Below are 19,652 nucleotides of genomic sequence, written 5' to 3'. Positions count from 1 at the left end.
AAGCGAGAGACGCGGACGTGAGGCCAGGGACCAGAAGGGTTAACAATAGGGGGAGGGGTGCTTGACAGCAAACCAGCGCCGAGGAGTATAAAAACAGGAGCGATCGGCGTGCTGAGGACTAAAGAGAAAGAGAGAGAGAGGAGGAGGGGGGCGAGGTGGTCCGAGTGCTCCGGGGAGAAATCTGGTGACAAATCAAGGGGCACGGCGAACAGAGCGGAGGTAATGCGGTGCTTTTGGCTGGCTGGGCTGGAGCATCAGGCTGACACATTGCGAATATGACTGGAGTTTACTCTGTCCCCTTCGCAGGGTCATCTGAAGCCACCTTTTTGGTGTTAAGTCGATCCACTGCGATGGACACAAACCAGGCAACTATTCATTTCAAAAAGAGCGTCTGGAAGTCAGCCGTTGCGGAGAGGAGCGACTGGTTGGCAACATGCTGAGGGGTGCAGCAGACGTCAATCCAGAGATACCTGCGCGGTGAGAGGGAGCCCAGCCGACATCCGCGCTGCTACAAGTTCGCCTGACCGGACGGACCTCCCGCGACTGCTTCTCTGGCTCAGCGATCCGAAGTGATTTCGCGTGGGTTCACACGGGCTGTCTTCACATCTTCATGGGACAACTGGACTAAACAGATCGCCCCTCACCAGAGCTTGACGGAGCAATGCGTTGATCGGATAAAAAAGTCGACCCGTTACGCTGAGTTTGTACTTTTCTGCTTGGACATCACGCAGCAAATCCCAGCCACCTTGGAATGCTTGGATGCTTTGCGGAGACGATGGACTGCATTTAGAGTTCAGCGAAAGTTTTTATTTTTATTTTTTTGTATGCCTCCCCCCGCCCCCAATACATTTTGATAAACCCTTTGGGTGTCAGACTTGGAAAGGGTGTTGAGCCCACCTGAAGCTCACATTCGTACACCCAGTATAGAGCTCTCAAGGGCCGTCTCCACCCGTTTTTTTCTTTTCTTTTTTTAACATTTTCCTTGGGTTTGCATCAGTGAATCCCGAAGTGGCTCCGCGGTGGTGTGCGGGATCCTCGTCCCCGGCGGATCCGGAGAGCGGGGTCTCTCCCGCGGGAGGGGGTGCCACAGCTTCCCCGCAGTGTCCAAAATCCGCTCGGCTCAAGAGGATGGTGCGGCTGGTGGCAGAGATCCTACTGCTTATTGGACTGCTTCTCCTGACTCTACATATCACGGTCCTCAAGAGTAGCCCCCTGCAATCGGGAAACGCCAGTCACATCGGCGACAAAGACGCCGCACAGGTGAGCGCAAAAGTCACCGTCATTGTCTCCGCCTTGTACCCGATCGTCATTTTTTATGGGGGGCTTTGTCTGCTCAATGCGCTTGTCCGTTGTGACAATCCGAATAAGCTGAAGAGTGACGGATGTTCAGTTACAACATTGAGTTTCACTCGACTGCATGGACAACTGATGGCAGCGCTGTAGCGATACACTACGGGACTGGGATCAGGGTCGCCGTAGCCGTCCATTGGGTGGGCTTAAGGTACAGCCGGAAGGTAGACGTTAGGGAGCTTTAAGACGAGTTAAATATGCAATGTGAGATCTTCAAGTGTAACTGCTCGCTCGTGTACACCGGTTCTTCAATGGCACTGTATGGTGCTTTACTGCACCGGGGTCCCTCGCAGAACCCTTGCTTGACAGAGCGCCATTTCAATCTGGGAAAATAATTTGTGTTTTGAAAACCCTCCGAATTTGTATACCTGAAATCTTAAGTGTATGGCAGACTAAATAGCAGGACACTACCAGATTCAGAAAACCTATGTTAGTATGCAGCGTGAGTCCTTTTAAAATCAGGAGCCATTGGTGCTTCACAAATCGGTTATTAACCGCATGGAGTCTGATATTGGTCTAAATAGACACAAGTTCTCTCCGGAATCTTCATGAGGGCTAGTTATTTGGGAACGAACCCCGGTTTCCCTTCTGACATCTCTCTGGTACCTTTAATTGCAAGAGGGTGGCTGCATGGCGCTGGGCTGGATTAACCATTGAGCAAAATAAGCACGTGCTTTAGTTAGGGCTGCAAGGGAAAAGGGGCACCACGGAAGGTTTCTAGTGCCCCGGGCTGTATGGTGCAAAACTGCGAATGGTGCACCTCAACCAGGTTCCACAAAAAGGGGCTCCCTCATGGGGCTGTCCTATAAGGGCAGGTCAAAGTAGTGTGCAGGCATCAGAAACACCGTGGACCCCTATGACCCTGGGGGCCCCGGCCAGTGCCCATTGTGCCCATACGTTAAGACGGACCATTGCATATAAAATAGTATCAATAGAGATTGGTGGCACCAATATCTTTTAAGTGCTTAGAGCATCTAAAAGTCCTAATCGGGCCCTTTCATGGCGTCTGCATCTCCAGGAGTTCAAATCCCAGGCTGGCCGGTCCTTCTAAACTGGCACGTTCATCAGGTGTCTTTGGGTGGGAGGTGACATGACGGAGTGTCAGTCTGCCCTGTTATAGCATGGCTTCCCGTCCATTTGTTAATACCTTTGTGTCTAATTGGACTTGACTCGCACTCATAAATATCATGGTTCTTTTACTGGGTTCTGTGATTCCAGCTTTTGGTTAACAAAGAACCATTTCATTCCAGAACGGGTTCTTAGTATATGAAGTTTTGCGCTCTGAAAAACTTCCTAATCTGTAGAAAAAAAAAACTTTAATGTATGGTGGGTTACCTAGCAGGACACTAAAAGATGAAGAAAACCAGGACTGTGACTGTAAATACGAGAGTGCTTTTCAAATCAGAAGCCATTGGTATTTTACAAATCTGTTATTATCTCTTCATGGTTATTTACTATATGGAACCTGTTAAGGATCCACATAAACAAAAGATTCTTTCTGGAATGATGATGAGGATGGATCTTTTGGGGACCAAAAATTGTCCCCCCGTGGCATCGCTCTGGCACTTTTATTTTAGGAGTGCGCTGTTCAGAGAGTGTCCGTATGAGGTGTTGCGTTAAGAATCTGCTGGTTTGTATTGAACGGGTCGTGCTGGTGTTCGGCATTCGGACCCGCTGTATCCAGCCGGAGAAGCATCCCCCCGACACAAATCCGGCAGAAACGTTTTAATCTTCAGCATCGATCGGGTAAAATGTGTCATCCTACTCCAAGACAGACACCCGTCAGACTTAAGCGAGCGTCACATACCGAGTGCTCTGCACAAAGGAAGACAAACATCGCAAGTGTCAAACCGCAATAAACCCAACAGACAAGTTTGCATCTTCCAGCGCAATGGAGGGAGACCTAGCGGGGGCAGAGGCGCCTTCGGGGTGTCCATTCCTCCCAAAATAAATCCAACTGATAACTTCCTGCGCGTTCAAAGGCCGCCGTTCCAGCCATCCGTTTGCAGGTAAATGATCATTATAGAAAAGCGGACGACCCGCGCCCGGGGGTTCTGTTAAAAAAAAAACAAGAGGGCCTTTACTCCATGATTGTCATAGGCTGGCACACCGCAGAGCGTCATAAGCCGCTAATGGAACACACTGGGCACAGAAAGAACAGGACGCCGCCAACCAGAAGACCCCTATAGCTCGAGGGGAGCCCACTCTAATTTGGGTTTTAAGCGCTGCTCACTTTTTAAGGAGTCGCCTTTTATAAAGTGGATTAGAATATAGACGGGAAACCCTGAGGCTGTGGGATCAAACACCGCTACTGGCGCCGTGTGACCCTGAGGAAGCCACCTCACCTGCCCGCGCTGTAGTCGGGAAACCACACCAAGTTACTGAACCTCTGCTGCTGGCAGTCGCTTTAGATGAAGACGTCGGTCACATAATAAGTAAACGGCGCACTCCTTCACCCATGTCTGTGCTCACGGCGATTTTATTACTTCCGTCTCTACTGAATTCCCACTGTAATTACGCCCTCCGAACCTTTCAGTTACTATAATATCGAACAATGGGCTCATGTAATCAGCTTGCCGCTTGCGCACTTAAGTTCCAATTCTTTTTATTGCTTTGGTGATACGGACACAAAAATAAATTCAGACTTTGTGGTGGTAGATGTGTTGGGGGTTATGGTTATGGTGGCCATATGTTAAATACATTAAGAATCAGCAAAGGCTTTCCAAATGTAGCACATGGGAAACTAATGTGAAAGATTCAACGTAACGGAGTTTAATGGAGGCATATTTGTTGTGGTTTTTATATATAAAAAAGTAAATAAGAAAAAAAAAACATTTACTTTGCTATCAATGGACAGATGTGCAAACCACGGGGCTGGAGCGGCTTTCCGTCCTGGGTGGGTTCCTCTCTTATCTGTTGCCCCCTAGTGGTTCTTTAATGGCACTTGACCAGGTTGAATGAAACCATAGCTCGTCAAAAACAGTTCATTCTTTAGACATGGAGTTTGTTTCTTTGAGTTTTGAAAAGGACAAAACAGAAATCTTTAACGTCTATAAGTCTAAGGATACTGACAGCTGGAGAAGAACTCGACTTGGCCTGTGATTGTATGGAGCGAGAATTCCCTATTTACTGGTATTTCACAAAGCTGTCATCATCTGTCTATTCACTTTCAAACCCACCTGAGCAGGGGTATGGAGAAGGTGAGGCCTACCAGTGCAGCAGGCGTCAGGTACAAGGCAGGAGCAAACCCTAGACAGGACGCTGGTCCATCACATGGTGAACACACACACATACACACACACATACGCATACACACATGCACACACACATTTCCAATGGCACCTTATGGTTCTTTACAGGGTTCTGTGGTTTCTCATAGAGGCGTTGCTTGACGAAGGACCATTTTATTCTGGGAAGGGGTCTTTGTGTATGAAGTTGGCCTAATATGTATCCATCCATTCATCCATTATCCAACCCGCTATATCCTAATTACAGGGTCACGGGGGTCTGCTGGAGCCAATCCCAGCCAACATAGGGTGCAAGGCAGGGAACAAACCCCGGGCAGGACGCCAGCCCACCGCCACCCACCTAATATGTAGAAAAAGAAAATCTTTAATTTATGGTAGGCTCCCTGTTTCTAAAATCTGGACTTAGCCTGTGTGATTTTATGCAGCGAGAGTCCTTTTGAAATCCCTATCAGCCACTGGTATTTCACAAATCTGTTACCATCTAGTCACGGTTATTTACTGTATGGAGCTTGTTATGGACTTAAATAAATAAATGTTTTTTTCTAGCACCTTTATGTGAATGTGTCTTTTGGGAGGTCCCCCTCTGGCACCACTCTGAAGAGCGTACATGTCTTTGGACTGAGGGAGAAACCCCATGTGGGCACATGGAGAAAAATCGAGCTCCACACAGGGAGCCCTCGGGACACAAACCCTGGTTTCCTTTTAGAGATGCAGCAGCCATACCACTGTGCCATCATGCCACCCTCCCTTATCTGTTCATGATTATATATGAAGTTTGTTGTGAATCTAAATAAAAGGTTCTTCATGTGGATAGTTCTTTTGAGACCCAAAAATGGCAATGTTCTGAAGAACCCTATGAATGAAGCAAGCTTAGGAAATGGCTATAATGGCTGTAAGGGTGGCATGGTGGTGCAGTACTAGCACTGCTGCCTCACAGCAAGGAGACCTGGAATTGCATCTCTGCATGGAGTTTGCTTGTTCTCCCCGTGTTTGTGTGGGTTTCCTACCACGGTCCGAAGACATGCAGGTTAGGTGAACTGGTGTTGCCAAATTGGTGTGTGTGCCCTGTGATGGACTGGCGCCCAATGCTAGCTGGGAAAGGCTCCGGCACCCAAAACCCGTGATCCTGGTCTTCATTATTTGGGTTAGAATATGACATGACAGGACAGCAGTTGAGTGACATGTGCAGTCCGGCAGCTCACATCAGGGATGGTCGCAGGGATGGAGAGATCAGCAGCAGATACACTTCTTTTGCCCCTGTGGGAAAGTTGTGAAAAATTAGGGAGCCGAGGTCTTCAATTGAGTTTAACATCTTATGCCTCGCCCTTCTTCACAAGAGACAAATGTGCAGATTTTGTGCTCTGTGTCCATTTCAGTCAGGCGTCTTTGATTTGTCCCAATGCCGTGCTTAAGAGCTGAAGTGCCCGGTCGCTGCCAGTACTCATGCATTTCCTCAGCCGTTATTTTGAAATTGAGCCTAGCATTGCCAAAAGTGACACACTTGAGCTGAATTTTATATATTTTGTTTTATTTACTACAAACTTCTAATGGATTCTGTAGTAAGCAAAGCAAGGGTCTATCCGGATGATTTTATTTACAATCTGAGTGCTGTCAGATTGAGGGGCTCAGTTGGGGTCTTCCATTTAGCTGAGGCTGGGATTGAATGGGCAGCCTTGGGGTTTCCAGACAGGTTCGGCAATTTTCAGGATAATATGGTAGTTTCAAAAACTGTTAGGGTTAGGGGTAGGTTTAGGGTTAGGGTTAGCAGATGCTTTTATCCAAAGTGACTTACAAAAGAGGTGAATACAATTGACTGACTCCATTCGGGGGTCTGTTTGAAGCAAGTTGGTCATCACAAGTGACGAGCTTTAAAACAAACAGGAGAACACAAGACTAGGTCATCTCTGCTAAGTGACGAGAACTTGTCATCAAAGTCATTATCAGTCTGACAGAAATTTACAGAAGGTGACGTTAATGGGGCAACTGTTATTAACTGCGTTATAAGGAGCGTGAGATGGGCTTTACCGCGAAGGACGCTTTATCAGGTTAACGTTGCTTTTCCATCTCACATTCAGTTGTTAAATTATTTCTTCCTCTTCCTCCTTTCCCGCGTCTATATGGGGTCAATGTGTTTGATTGACATATCCCATAAAGCGCAGTTCTGCACCTCCTCGCCGGTCAATCCCTTCTTTGAGATCTTCTCTTCCTTTATCCATCCACCTCCTCTCTGGCTTCCCTTGCTTTCTCTTCCCCCAATTACTTCCATTCCCATCGCTCCCTTTCTTCGTTGTCCCTCCTCATCACACATCCATACCATCTCAACGTACATTCCTGCAGCGCAGAGTCTCCAGCTTTATGCTGAGCTAGTCCTTAAAATCTAGACGTGACACAACCTTGGTATTACGTCCATTAAGCATATTGTTGTGGTGGCATTAGGTACTAAGCATTGTGCCGGCACTCATTTTCAGAATCTACACTACCTGAAGGCATCTCGAACGGTTTATGTAGGAGGAGAACAACAGTGCAGAGGATGGACCTTTAAGGTACTCTGCGTTCTCGAGCCTAGAGCTCCTCACAAGACATGGTGGCTTTTACCTGTCTGGATGGTGTGAGTAGCAGATGCACACGTGGAGACCCTCATCCTCTGCTCGCTGCTGTCAGTTTATCAGCTGATTGGAAAGTTAGATCAAGCCCACACAGTAAAGTGCATTGAGAGATGGGTTCAACTCAGGGGATCGGGGGCTGACTTTTTGGGGGTGGTCATCCGATGGATTGAAGGCCAGATGTCCACGTGACCATCATCATCGTCTAATTCTTCCACGTTAAGCCTGTAAACCATGAGGACTGATTTCAATCATTTATGTTACATAGGATACCCAGTGGGGCTGGGTGGTCTCGTGGCCTCTAAACCCTTGCAGATTTTGTTTTTCTTCAGCCCTCTGGAGTTGTTGTTTTTTTTGTTTTTTTCTGCCCTACTGGCCATCGGACCTTACTTTATTTTTTGTTGCTACATCATTTGTATGAAAACGTGCTGTAGAAATAAATGTTGTTCTTGTTGTTGTTGCTCCGTCTGGTCCCAATGTTCTGGGTGATCAGCCTCGTGGATTGTGCTGCTGAAATGTTAAGGCAATAAATAGTGTGAGATCAGACCTGTAATCTTCAACTGTGAGAGGCCGGGATCCTGTCCAGGTGTTGCTCCTGCCTTGTGCTCTCATGATGCTGGGATAGGCTCTAGCGGCCCTCGATACATGGGTTAGGAAGATGGATGGATGGGGAAGCTCATCTAATTTTCTGAACCACTTATCCAGTTGAAGGTCACCATGGCAGCAGGCCAGCAGACAGCAGACACAATCAATCCCAGCAGCATGACCAGGGTCTACCATAGGGTCATCGACCAGTGGGATGTATGCAGAGCAGCACCCAGGGGGCATCCTTACAACATGCCAATGCCGCTCCAACTAGCTCCTCTCGATCTGAAGGAGCCCAGAGGTCCTCCCCTGTCATGGAGTGTCAGCCCAGCCACGCTTGCTTTGACCTGGAGTTGGATTAAGCTGTAAAACGTAGCGTCACAGTGTGAGTGGCGTCAATTTAAAAAAGTGTGTGCCGCATAATGGATGGGTGATGTCCCATCCACACTCTTAAAAATAATGGTTCTTTACTGGGTGGTGTGGTTCTTGTAAGAACCATTGGTTCACTAAGCTCCACTTCATTCTGAGAAGCATTCTTTGCATATGAAGTTGGTCCTTTGTGCTTTGAAAAAGTGGAATATGTAGAAAACAAGAACTAAAATCTTTAATGTATGGTGGGCTACCTAGCAGGACACTAAGAGATTAAGTAACCAGAACTGAGCCTGTGTCACTGGACATATGGACCAAGAGTCCTTTTTCAATCAGGACCCTCTGGAATTTCACAAATCCGTTACCACCCGCTCATGTTTCTTTACTGTATGGAGCCTGTTGTGGATCTAAATAGCATAAAAGTTCTTTCTGGAACCTTCACGTGGGTTTGGGTCTTTTGAGAACCAAAACTGATTCCCCCTATGGCATCGCTCTGAAGAAGCACTCTGGCACCTTTATTTGTAAGAGTGTTCTTAAACTTACCAATTTTAAAATGGATGGGTAGGTGGCTTAGCAAGGCATAGCAGATAATGAAATAACTCGCATGATTCTAGGGTGACGCAGTGGGTAGCGCTGCTGCATCGCAGTAAGGAGACCCGGGTTCTCTTCTCCTGTGTGGAGTATGCATGTTCTCCCCGTGTCTGCGTGGGTTTCCTCCCACACTCCAAAAACATTCAGGTTAGGTGCATTGGTATTCCTAAATTGTGCTTGGTGTGTGCCCTGTAGTGGGCTGGCACCCTGCCCAGGGTTTGTTCCTGTCTTGTGCCCTGTGCTGGCTGGAATTGGCTCCAGCAGACCCCCGTGACCCTGTGTTAGGATACAGCAGGTTTTATAATGACTGACTGCTCGATCCTAATACTTCACACTTGGTGCCACATCTTTATGCCAAATCGTCTTTCTTCTGTCACGTACTTTCTACTTCCCAATCTTGGTGTCATGAAAGCTGTGATAAGCAGGCACTGGAGGGCATTGAAGAGCTTCTGCGATCGTACGCAGCCCCCATACTGCCCCCCCGCGGGTGTCATGCCACTCAAGTCAATGGCACGACAATGGATTCTTAGCAGCGGATGTTTGTGCCTGCGTGTACAGACCTGCTTTGTCCCATGAAGAGCCGCATCACTGATTGTGGCAGTGCTCTCTATACACACAAAGCGGAGAGCGGTGCCAAGACTTCGCCATCTTGTGTGCGCATAGCTGGGCTCCACCTGTGCAGGTGAGGTGCGTTCCTTCCGCCCCGGGAGTGATGTGAGCTGCCTTAACTGTGGCCTCACTTAACTGATGACAGAGTGTTTTGCCTAATTAAGGCATTTAGAAAGAAGAAGAAGAAGCAGGAGGCCAAGAGAGTGAGAGCACCTGCCCGCTGCCCATTTCCAGGGCCAGCTCGCCTCCCAGCATGTCTCCTGCAGTGAAGGCTGTAACCCGAGTGGCAGGGTCTTGTAAATGAATAGTAGGAGCTTCTGGCTTCAGACAGGGCAGGGTCAGGGAGATATGCGCTGCCGGCCCCGGGGGGATCATTATAGTGCTGGCACCATGCTGTCATCGTGGCTCCATCAATGTCACCCAAGCTTCCTGTCGAGGAGCAGCACGCTATTAATGTCTTTCTTTGTGCTTGGCTTGGACTTCCTACGAGGGTTAATATTTCATCCCGCCTTCTCACTCTGCACGACAGGTCCCCCTCCACCCAAATCATCATCCCGTGGTTTTCAAGGTGTCGAAAGGGGGCGCATGCGGCCTCTTTGGCGTGGAGCTACCGCTTCTCATTTCAGGCGCATGTGCTTTTCCAGGGGTCAGAAGGTAAATCTTGATTAAACGCGAGAAGGGGACTGTAGCAAGAATGAGAGCCACGACAAACATGAGAACTATGTCTGAAATGTGGAGCGGGGGAGTATGGGAAAGGAAAGGAAAAGAAAGGCAAGGAAAGGAGGAAAACCGCATCGCTCCGTAAATCGGGACACTTTTTCAATCGTGTGGTGAGCCCCATCCAAGCTGGCATTACCTTGATGTGCTCAGGAGGTGCGCCGCACTCCACCCTTGAACATCCATCCAGACCCCCCAAACCCCGTGTCCCAGCATCACATCGGTGCGGTTAACTCTGCAGGGGAAAGACCCAGCCGGCAAAGGGTGCATGAGAACGGGAACGGTAGCAGGGGTCCTTTCCATTCCTGAACTTTTATTCCCACACAGGTGTTGGATCCGCGTATTGTTTTCTAGGTAATGTGCCACTCTCCAGTGGCTGTGTAGGGGGCGCCCTCGAAGGAATGGGGACACAGCACGAGAACAAAGATGTCTTCAGTAAGCCGACAGTCAGAGCTGACCAAATGAGTGCTGCTTTGCTTTTAAGGTTAATCTCTTCTAAGGAGTGTTAGGGAAAAAAAGGATGAGTAATCATTAAATCGCTAACAGGGTGAACGAAGGACGAAGGTGCCGCCTGCTGGCAACATCCAGTGCGTACAGTGCATGCACGTAAACGCCAAAGCCAACGTAAATTCGTGGATGTGATTTTAGAACAAGGCGGCACGGTGGCGCAGTGGTAGCGCTGCTGCCTCTCAGTAATTAGGAGTTTGCATGTTCTCCCCATGTCTGAGTCGGTTTCCTCCCACAGGTTAGGTCAGTGGTTCTCACTCTCTAGGAGGGCGTGAAGTAACAAAAAGGGGGTGCGAAGATGTGAAAAAAAAGAATATATGAAAAAAACACCTGTTGAAAACAAAACAAATTAACTTAAACTACATTCTGATACGGGTTCGCTTCCCAGGTCCTCCCTGCGTGGAGTTTGCATGTTCTCCCCGTGTCTGCGTGGGTTTCCTCCGGGCGCTCTGGTTTCCTCCCACAATCCAAAGACATGCGGGTTAGGTGGATTGGCGATTCTAAATTGTCCCGTGTGTGTGCTTGGTGTGTGTCCTGCGGTGGGTTGGCACCCTGCCCAGGATTGGTTCCTGCCTTGTGCCCTGTGTTGGCTGGGATTGGCTCCAGCAGACCCCCGTGACCCTGTATTCGGATTCAGCGGGTTAGAAAATGGATGGATGGATGGATACATTCTGATACTAGAACAATACATATAGAGTTAGATAACTGTTAATAAAAGTTAAAAAGGTATAATAAAATATGCATCTACATTTCAAAATAATGTTGGGGGGAGCACAATGAAAACTGTTATGAAAACTCGGGTGGCAAATACTTAAAGGTTGAGAAACGCTGGGTTAGGTGCATTGGTGATCCTAAATTGTCCCTAGTGTGTGTGTGTGTGTGTGCCCTGCGGTGGGCTGGCGGCCTGCCCGGGATTTGTTCCTGCCTTGCGCCCTGTGCTGTCTGGGATTGGCACCAGCAGACCCCCGTGACCCTGTGTTAGCGGGTTGGAAAATGACTGACTGACTGATTTTAGAACTGGGCTCTGGGGATGCAAACTCACGTGCCACCAACTTGGCCAGTCGAGCAAAAAGAGGAACTTAATTGGCTTAAGTGACTGATCAGATAAGGGCGTCTCCAGCTCGTGGATGAGCCCCGCCACAGTTACAATAGCGGACTTTTTAAAATCAGATTCCTAATGCCCAGTATGCCTGAGTGGACACTCTTAAAAATAAAGGTGCCAGAGCGGTTCTTCAGAGCGATGCCACAGGACAACCAGTTTTAGTTCCCAAAAGATTGATCCATATGGAGCTTCCAGAAAGAACCGTTTATTTACCTAGACCCGTGACAAGCTCCAAACTGTGAATAACCATAAATAGATGGTAACAGAATTCAGAAATACCAGTTGCTCATGACTTCAAAAGACGTCCTGCTCCATACATCCAGTAACACAGGTCCACAAACTTCACTCCTGCTTTTCTTAACCTGTTAGTGTCTTGCTAGGTAGCCTGCCATACAGGGCTGTCTTAACATATGATGTACAGTATGTTTCAGTTTTGCTATCAGAACAGGAGCCTCAGCACACTACTTTGCCCGGGGCCTGCGATGCTGGTAAAACGGACCTGCGCCCTCCATATTAGGAGGTCTTTCAAAGTACAAAGAACCAACATCACATGCAGAGAACCCTTGCCAGAATTAAATGGTGCTTTGGTTGAGCAATGGCTCTATGAGTAAAGAACCATAAAGTGCCATTAAAGACCCAGGACTTTTATGAGTGGAGTTTGATATTTAGCCTGGCTTGGTTAGACAACCCATAAAACAAAACTGCATTTTTTAGATTCAAAACCGTATTGTTCTATATTTACATCATATCCCAAGTCACTTATCATAAATTGTTTATAATAAAAAGCTACAATACAACCTCAATCACACAATATATTTAAAACATAGAAATTTTGAAAAAGATGACACAAGTTCTGTTAATGATATTGAAATGACAGAGAATGTTATTGTTGGTTTCTCGTCTTATTATACTAGTGGCAAAATAAAGGCTGGCAAATGTTTGCGTAGTGGTCAAGGCTGTGGACCTCAAAACCCTGAAGTTGTGAGACTGGCATCTCGGGAGCCTTCACCCTGGAGCTCCAAGTAGGTGGAGTTAACTTACCCGACAGTACCTGGCATTATTTGGGTCAGATAACCCTCATCTTATATCCTCCATTCCTTGTGGAGTGGCAAGTCGGAATGTCTGTGATCCTATTCTGGAATGTTCACCTGGACTGCCCCTAAAGTTAGATTTCCAACTCAGTAACCCGCGCCTGGTATGTAAAGCCTGAGTTTGTCCGCCTTCAGATTCCAAAATGGCGATGTACTGTACACTGTGTGCGTCAGTGAAAGCTGTGCTATTATACGATTTATTAGCCCGTCTGACTATGTGTGTCTCGTTAAATCAGTTGACCACACAGTATACTGTTCAACCTCTATCCATGGACGACACGTTGCTGAGGTGTGGGTGGCGTAGTGGTGTTACTTCTGCCTCACAGTAGGGAGTTCTTGGGTTTGCTTCCTGGGTCAACAACAACAACAACATTTATTTCTATAGCACATTTTCATACAAACAGTAGCTCAAAGTGCTTTACATATTAAAGAATAGAAAAATGAAAGACACAATTATAAAACAAAATAAATCAACATTAATTAACATCGAATAAGAGTAAGGTTCAATGGCCAGGGGGGACAGAAAAAACAAAAAAAACTCCAGACAGCTGGAGAAAAAATAAAATCTGTAGGGATTCCAGACCATGAGACCGCCCAGTCCCCTCTGGGCATTCTACCTAACAGTCCTCCCTGCATGGAGAGTAGCGAGAAAAGTGCCATGTAAAGAATTATTTATTATTTTGAATACGCAAAAGACCACGTAATGCGGTATTAATGACTGCTGCTTATTCCAGTGCGGCAAGCACAACAAAGGTTTTGTGTCCATATTGATTTTCCAAATGTTTTATCAGAATATGGCCAACTTGAGGGTAAAGTCACTTCCAGCTCCGACATCTGACTTCCTGTATAAATGGAATGCAGCTTTAACCACAGTGTTGCTGGGCGGAGCTCTGCAGCTGCGACTCTATTGGTACCCATTGGAGCAAACTCCACCTACTTGGACCGCCCATTTGAGTCAACTCCACCTACCTGGAGCTCCACGGTGGAGGCTTTTGTGCTGCAGAGATATGTGAAGTTCTTCCAATCCTGCTACTCCTGATAATAACACTGTGCGACCCTGAGCGTGTCACTCCATCTGCCTGTGGTCTAGCTGATGAACAAGAAAATGTTGTAAAGTCATCTTGGATCAACCTGATAATAAAATGGATAAACACTTTCTTATTTTGAAAAATATTAGAAAATATACGCATGGCGTGATTTTCAGGGGTAACACGATCGGGTGATCTGCTTTGAAAGTCCAGCAGGGTAGGTGGGTGGGTAATGCTGAATTGGCCCCTGATGCTGGGCAGTTGCCCGGGGGGCAAATTCTAATCAATGTATGTTGTGACTTCCTAAGTGGTTGTGTAGGTAGGGGGCCCAGTGCACTGCTTTGCCCGGGGGGCCTATAATGCTGTTAAGATGGCCCTGCCCTAATGTGTGTGTGTGTGTGTGTGTGTCACCCCACACTCTTAATTTGAACTTATTTACTGGGTTTGGTGGCTCCTCGTAGAACCACAGCTTGATAAGTAAGAGTTTCTTTCTGCGACGGGCTCTTGAATATGAAGTTGGTGCTTTGAGTTTTGAAAAGGTTTCCGTGATGTGAACAAAACAGGAATCGTTAATGTGTAGTTGGCGGCCTGGCAGGACACTGACGGATCAAGAAATCTTGAATTTAGTCTGACTTATTACTTGAAGTAAGAGTCTTTTTAATATTTCACAAATCTGTTACCATGTTGGGTTATTTATGGAGGGTCTTTCTGGAACATTCATGTGGATGGCTCTTTTGGAAACCAAAAATGGTTCTGCTCTGGCATCGCTCTGAAGAACCACTGATGCTCCCTGTGCTTCTGCTCTGGATAAGTGGGTTTAGGGAATGGATGGATGGATGGATGGATGGAATGGTGGAGCGCTTTACATTTTTGATTTACTTCATCAAAGAGACACTTTTTTGTTTAGTAAATATTTTGTCACCGAGGTGAGTGTGACATGTGGTTGACGTTTTCTCCGACTGCAGCACCTCTCTTTGTACACACGGCACAAGACGCAGACAAACACCTGCATGTGACTTTGCAGTCATTTAAATAGCGGCTTGGGGGTCTGTATGGCCGAAAGGAGGGGCTATTTGACATGGAAAATAGTTATATCTTGTAAACAAAACCTTCAAGTTGAAGCGACCTCTTTCAGTCATTGAATCTGTAATTTGCTGCGTTGTTTGTAGTGCAGAGTGTTGTAAGGGTAGGTGACATGCAAAAAAGAGCAGCTTAGGTACGATATATTAAATTACCGTATTCGTTGATCATTAACATACACTATATTGCCAAAAGTATTGGGACCCCCCTCCAAATCATTGAATTCAGGTGTACCGATCACTTCCATGGCCACAGGTGTATAAAATCGAGCCCCTCGGCCTGCAGACGACTTCTGCAAACATTTGTGAAAGAGTGGGCCGCTCTCAGGAGCTCCGTGAATTCAAGCCTGGTACCGTGATAGGATGCCACCTTTGCAATAAATTTCCTCACTACTAAATATTCCACGGTCAGCTGTTAGTGGTGTTATAACAAAGTGGAAGCAATTGGGAACAACAGCAACTCAGCCACCAAGTGGTAGGTCACGTAAAATTACAGAGTGGGGACAGCGCATGGTGAGGTGTGCAGAAGTCGAGAACTTTCTGCAGAGTCGATAGCTACAGACCTCCAAAAGCTCAAGAACAGTGCAGCGTAGAGAGGGAGCTTCATGGACTGGGTCTCCATGGCCAAGCAGCTGCATCTACTGTAAGTGCAAAGCAAAGTGTCGGATGCAATGGTGTAAAGCCCACCAGATGCCACTGGACTCTAGAGCAGTGCAGACATGTTATCTGGAGTGACGAGTCACGTGATCCAATGGACAAGTCTGGCCAGGAGAATGGGACTCGCCTGACTGCATTGTGCCAAGTGTAAAGTTTGGTGGAGGGGGGATTATGGTGTGGGGTTGTCTCTCAGGGGTTGGGCTTGGTCCCTTAGTTCCAGTGAAAGGAACTCTCAATGCTTCAGCATACAAAGCCATTTTGGACAATATCATGATCCCAACTTTGTGGGAACAGTTTGGGGATGGCAACATGACTGCGCACGCACCAGTGCACAAAGCAAGGTCTATAAAGAAAGGGAGGAGCGAGGAACTTGAGTGGCCTGCACAAAGCCCCGACCTCAACCCGGCCTTCTTGTCCAACATCAGTGCCTGACCTCATAAATGTTCTTCTGGAAGAATGGTCAAGAATTCCCATAAACGCACTCAGTCCTACACCTTGTGGAAAGCCTTCCCAGAAGAGTTGATGCTGTTAGAGCTGGAAAGGATGGGCCTCATTAAAGTTCATGTGAGTGTAAAGACAGGCGTCCCAATACGTTTGGTAATATATTTACATCAGCTGTGGCTGTGGAAAAATAAAACACACTTTTACTGGAGGTTTGTTTTAGTGACATGTGTGGACCCCCCTGCTCCAATCTCCACCGAAGCCAGTGTGGTGTACACTTGGGAGGCTGAAGTTAACTACTTATTCACTTCCAGCCAACTACACTCTTAGAAGCCCTGGCACCACAATGGCACTTTACTGGGTTGTGTGGCTCCTCAAAGTCCCATTGCTTGACGCAGACCCTTTTAATTCTGGGAAGGGCTCTTTGGACGTGAGCCTGGAAACACGCTGGCCGTGTGGTGTAGTGGTTAAGGCTTTGGACTTCAAACCCTGAGGCTGCGTGTTCTACTGACACCACTGTGTGACCCTGAGCAAGTCGTATGACCTGCCTGTGCTCCAACTGGGGAAAAGAAATGGAACCAATCATATCATAAATAGTGTACAGGAGCCAATCCTGTGCACGCATTTACACAGGGCCAGTTTAGAATTAGGAATCATTAATGAACCTTAACAAGTGTGTCTTTGTCAAATAAATGAATGAACCCAATTAATAATTTACAAGTGTGCCTCACACAGACCGATTTAGAATGGGCAATCAACCAGATAACAGTAGCCAGCAAGAGTCTGACTAGTCAGAACTCTAAACCATAATTCAGTAAGATTCTCAGTCTCATGAATAAAGACCCTTGCTTAGGGCTGTCTTAACAGCATCATAGGCCCTCAGGCAAAGTACTGCTTTTGACAGCAAAATGGATGCATCAGAAACATCATAGGCCTCTATGCTCCTGGTGGCCCTGGCCAGCGCCCATTGTGCCCATATGTTAAGACATTTTGCTTATTAGTTACACACATTTTGGAAAACACAGGTGGCATCCACATGGGAGTAGCTCAGATCGGACATGGCTAACGTGTTCTGGAATGTCAAAGTTCTGCCGAGTAGCATTCAGTTCATATAAAACAGCCTGACATTGAAGCCGCCATTCACTGTGTCTTAGAGTCATATTGCAAAGACCAAATCCAGCAGTTACATCGATCTCAAAAGAGACACTGGTGATTTTGGTCAAGTTCCGCTTCCTAATGAAGTATGATGACATGTAATGAGGGTGCTCTACAAAGTAAACTGTGGCTGAGCGTATGGAGCTTCATGATATGCGTCTGTATCCCAGTCTCGTCAAGCAGATCGCCTTTGCCAACGAGACACGTGTGGAGGTGCTGTGTAGCAGGAGTGGGGAGGCAACAGGTTTGCGGAGCTTTCCAGCTGTAACGTCATTTTCTAGTTTGAGTGTACTTTGGCAGTGGATGTATGACATATCCATTAGTCCGAGGACTACTTCTCTGTTTTGTAAATACCATATGGCAGGGGGCAGAGGCCAGGCTTTTCAACAGCCGCTGTGTCATCTGGTGTCCATTATAATCCAGTGCAGACGAGGCATGTCAGTATCACAGATTGGCTGCTTTTAGTCAGCCCTACTTAAACTTGAAGAAATTCGGAAAGTAATGCTGGTGTTTTGTACAGTGTGTGCCTCGAGTTTTCTTCTTGCATCCATTTCATGGAACAACAAAGCTTATTTTCTATTCAACAAGTAAATAGCGTTGTCAGGTTAAATGACGGCAACACACAGAGTGACTGTGCAGGTGGTTTCTTACTCAGTTCCTCAGAAATTGTGCTACAAGTTTAATAATGAAACAGGTCTGAATGTTCCGGAGCTCAGTGGGTCACGTGAGAGCGGACTGGCCTGTCCACTGATGCTAACGTTTGAACTGGCAGATGACTGAATTAACTGTTATTCAGTGATGAGAGACGGCACATCTTTAGTTAGGAAGCCTAAAAACAGTCAGCTGGGGCGTGAAAGTCACCCCTCACATCTGCCTCTGCAATTCTCTGGTAAACTCATTTCTGCATTTTGAATTTGCACTAATTATACGGTGGATTGAGAAAGTCTTGGGACCCCTCCACATTCTGCACGCTTTATCGTGTTGTAGATTTCATTTTAAATGGATAAACTTGTCATTTCTACGCATTCGTTGACACTCAATAACCCAAACTGACAAAGTGAAGACACGTTTTCATAAAGGTTTGCAAGTGTATTAAAACTCAGAATATTCTCTAAATATTCAGAACCCTTTGCTGTGGTCAGATTGCTTTAATTCTCGGTGAGATGTTTCCAGATGTTGACTGGAGTCCACGCATGACAAACTAAATTGATTGGACATCATTTAGAAAGGCAGAACCTCCATTTAGAAAGGCAGGACCTCCCTTTGTATAGAAGACCCCACAATTCACACTGCACGTCAGCACAAAAACCAAGCCATCAAACTTTTCATAGACTTCTGCGATCAAATTATGGTGAGGCATAGCTCAGGACAAGGGAAAACAACCAATTCTAAAGCTTTTAGTGACCCCCAGGCACACTGGCCTCAATAATCGTGAAATGGAAGAAGTTTGCAACCACCAGGACTCTTCCTAGAGTTGGTCATCTCATCAAACTGAGTAACTGCGTCTAATGAGCCTTGGTCCAGGAGGTGAACCTACAAACTCCTCAGTTTTCTGCTGAGACGAGAGAATCTGACAGAAGAGGACCATCTCAGCGGCACTGCATCAATCAGGTGTTCACTGTAGAGTGGCCAAGTCCAACTTGGAGTCCACCAAACAGCATTTAAAGGACTCTGATAGCATGAGAAAAAAGATTCTCTAGTCTGATGTGACAGAACTTGACCTGTTTGGGTAGAACTCCAAGCACTATGTCTGGCAAAGACCAGGCACTTGTCATTACCTGTACTATCCCTACAGTGAAGGATGGTGTTGGTAGCCTCATATTATGGGTGACCTGCTCAGCGGCAGGGACGGCAAGATTGGTCAAAACTGAAGGAAGGATGAATGCAGACAAATACAGAGAGGGGTCCTTGACAAAAACCTGCTCCAGAGTGCACCATGGCCTCTTACTGGGGTGATGGTTCACCTTTCAGCATGACAACAACCCAAAGCAGACAGCCTAGTCAACACTGCAGTGGCTTTGTATCAAGTCTTCGACTATCCTTGAGCGGCCCAGCCAAAGCCCCAACTTCAACTCCAAAGATCATCTGTGGAGACATCTGATGATGGAAGCTTGCAGACGTTTCTCATCCAATCTAAAGTAGCTTGAGAGGCACTGCCCAAATCCAGGTGTGTACAACATGTAGGGACTTACCCTGAACGACCCAAAGCTGGAATTGCTGCCAACGGGGCTTCTACAAAGTATTGAATTAAGGGAGGGTTGGAACCCTTACATGAATGAGAGATGCCAGTTTTTGATTTTTAAAACATTTGCAAACCATTCCTGAAAACATGTTTTCATGTTGTCATTATGGGTTCTTGAGTGTAGCTTGATGGGCAAAAATGGCAAATTCACTCATTGAGCATGAAATCAGCAACACAAAGCATGCAGAAGATGACAGGCTGTGAATACTTCCTGAATCCACCGTATCTGTGACATGCTGCTCCTCGTTTGTGACTGTGGACGTGCCTGCCGATCTTTT

The 19,652-nt window shown here is 46.8% G+C and overlaps 1 protein-coding gene across 1 annotated transcript in view; it reads left to right on the top strand.

Moving 5' to 3' along the window:
- Nucleotides 1-121: 121 nt before the first annotated feature.
- The window catches only part of ism1 (isthmin 1), a 73,968-nt gene continuing 54,437 nt past the window's right edge, over nt 122-19,652 (top strand). The window contains exon 1 of the mRNA XM_039738341.1: nt 122-1,260. Within this exon, the coding sequence (XP_039594275.1) occupies nt 1,129-1,260 (132 nt within the window). The 5' untranslated portion in view covers nt 122-1,128. The remainder of the gene's footprint in view (nt 1,261-19,652) is intronic.

Source organism: Polypterus senegalus, chromosome 16 (genome assembly GCF_016835505.1).
Source record: "Polypterus senegalus isolate Bchr_013 chromosome 16, ASM1683550v1, whole genome shotgun sequence".
NCBI classification, from domain to species: Eukaryota; Metazoa; Chordata; class Cladistia; order Polypteriformes; family Polypteridae; genus Polypterus; species Polypterus senegalus.
This window is presented reverse-complemented; position numbering and strand designations above follow the sequence as displayed.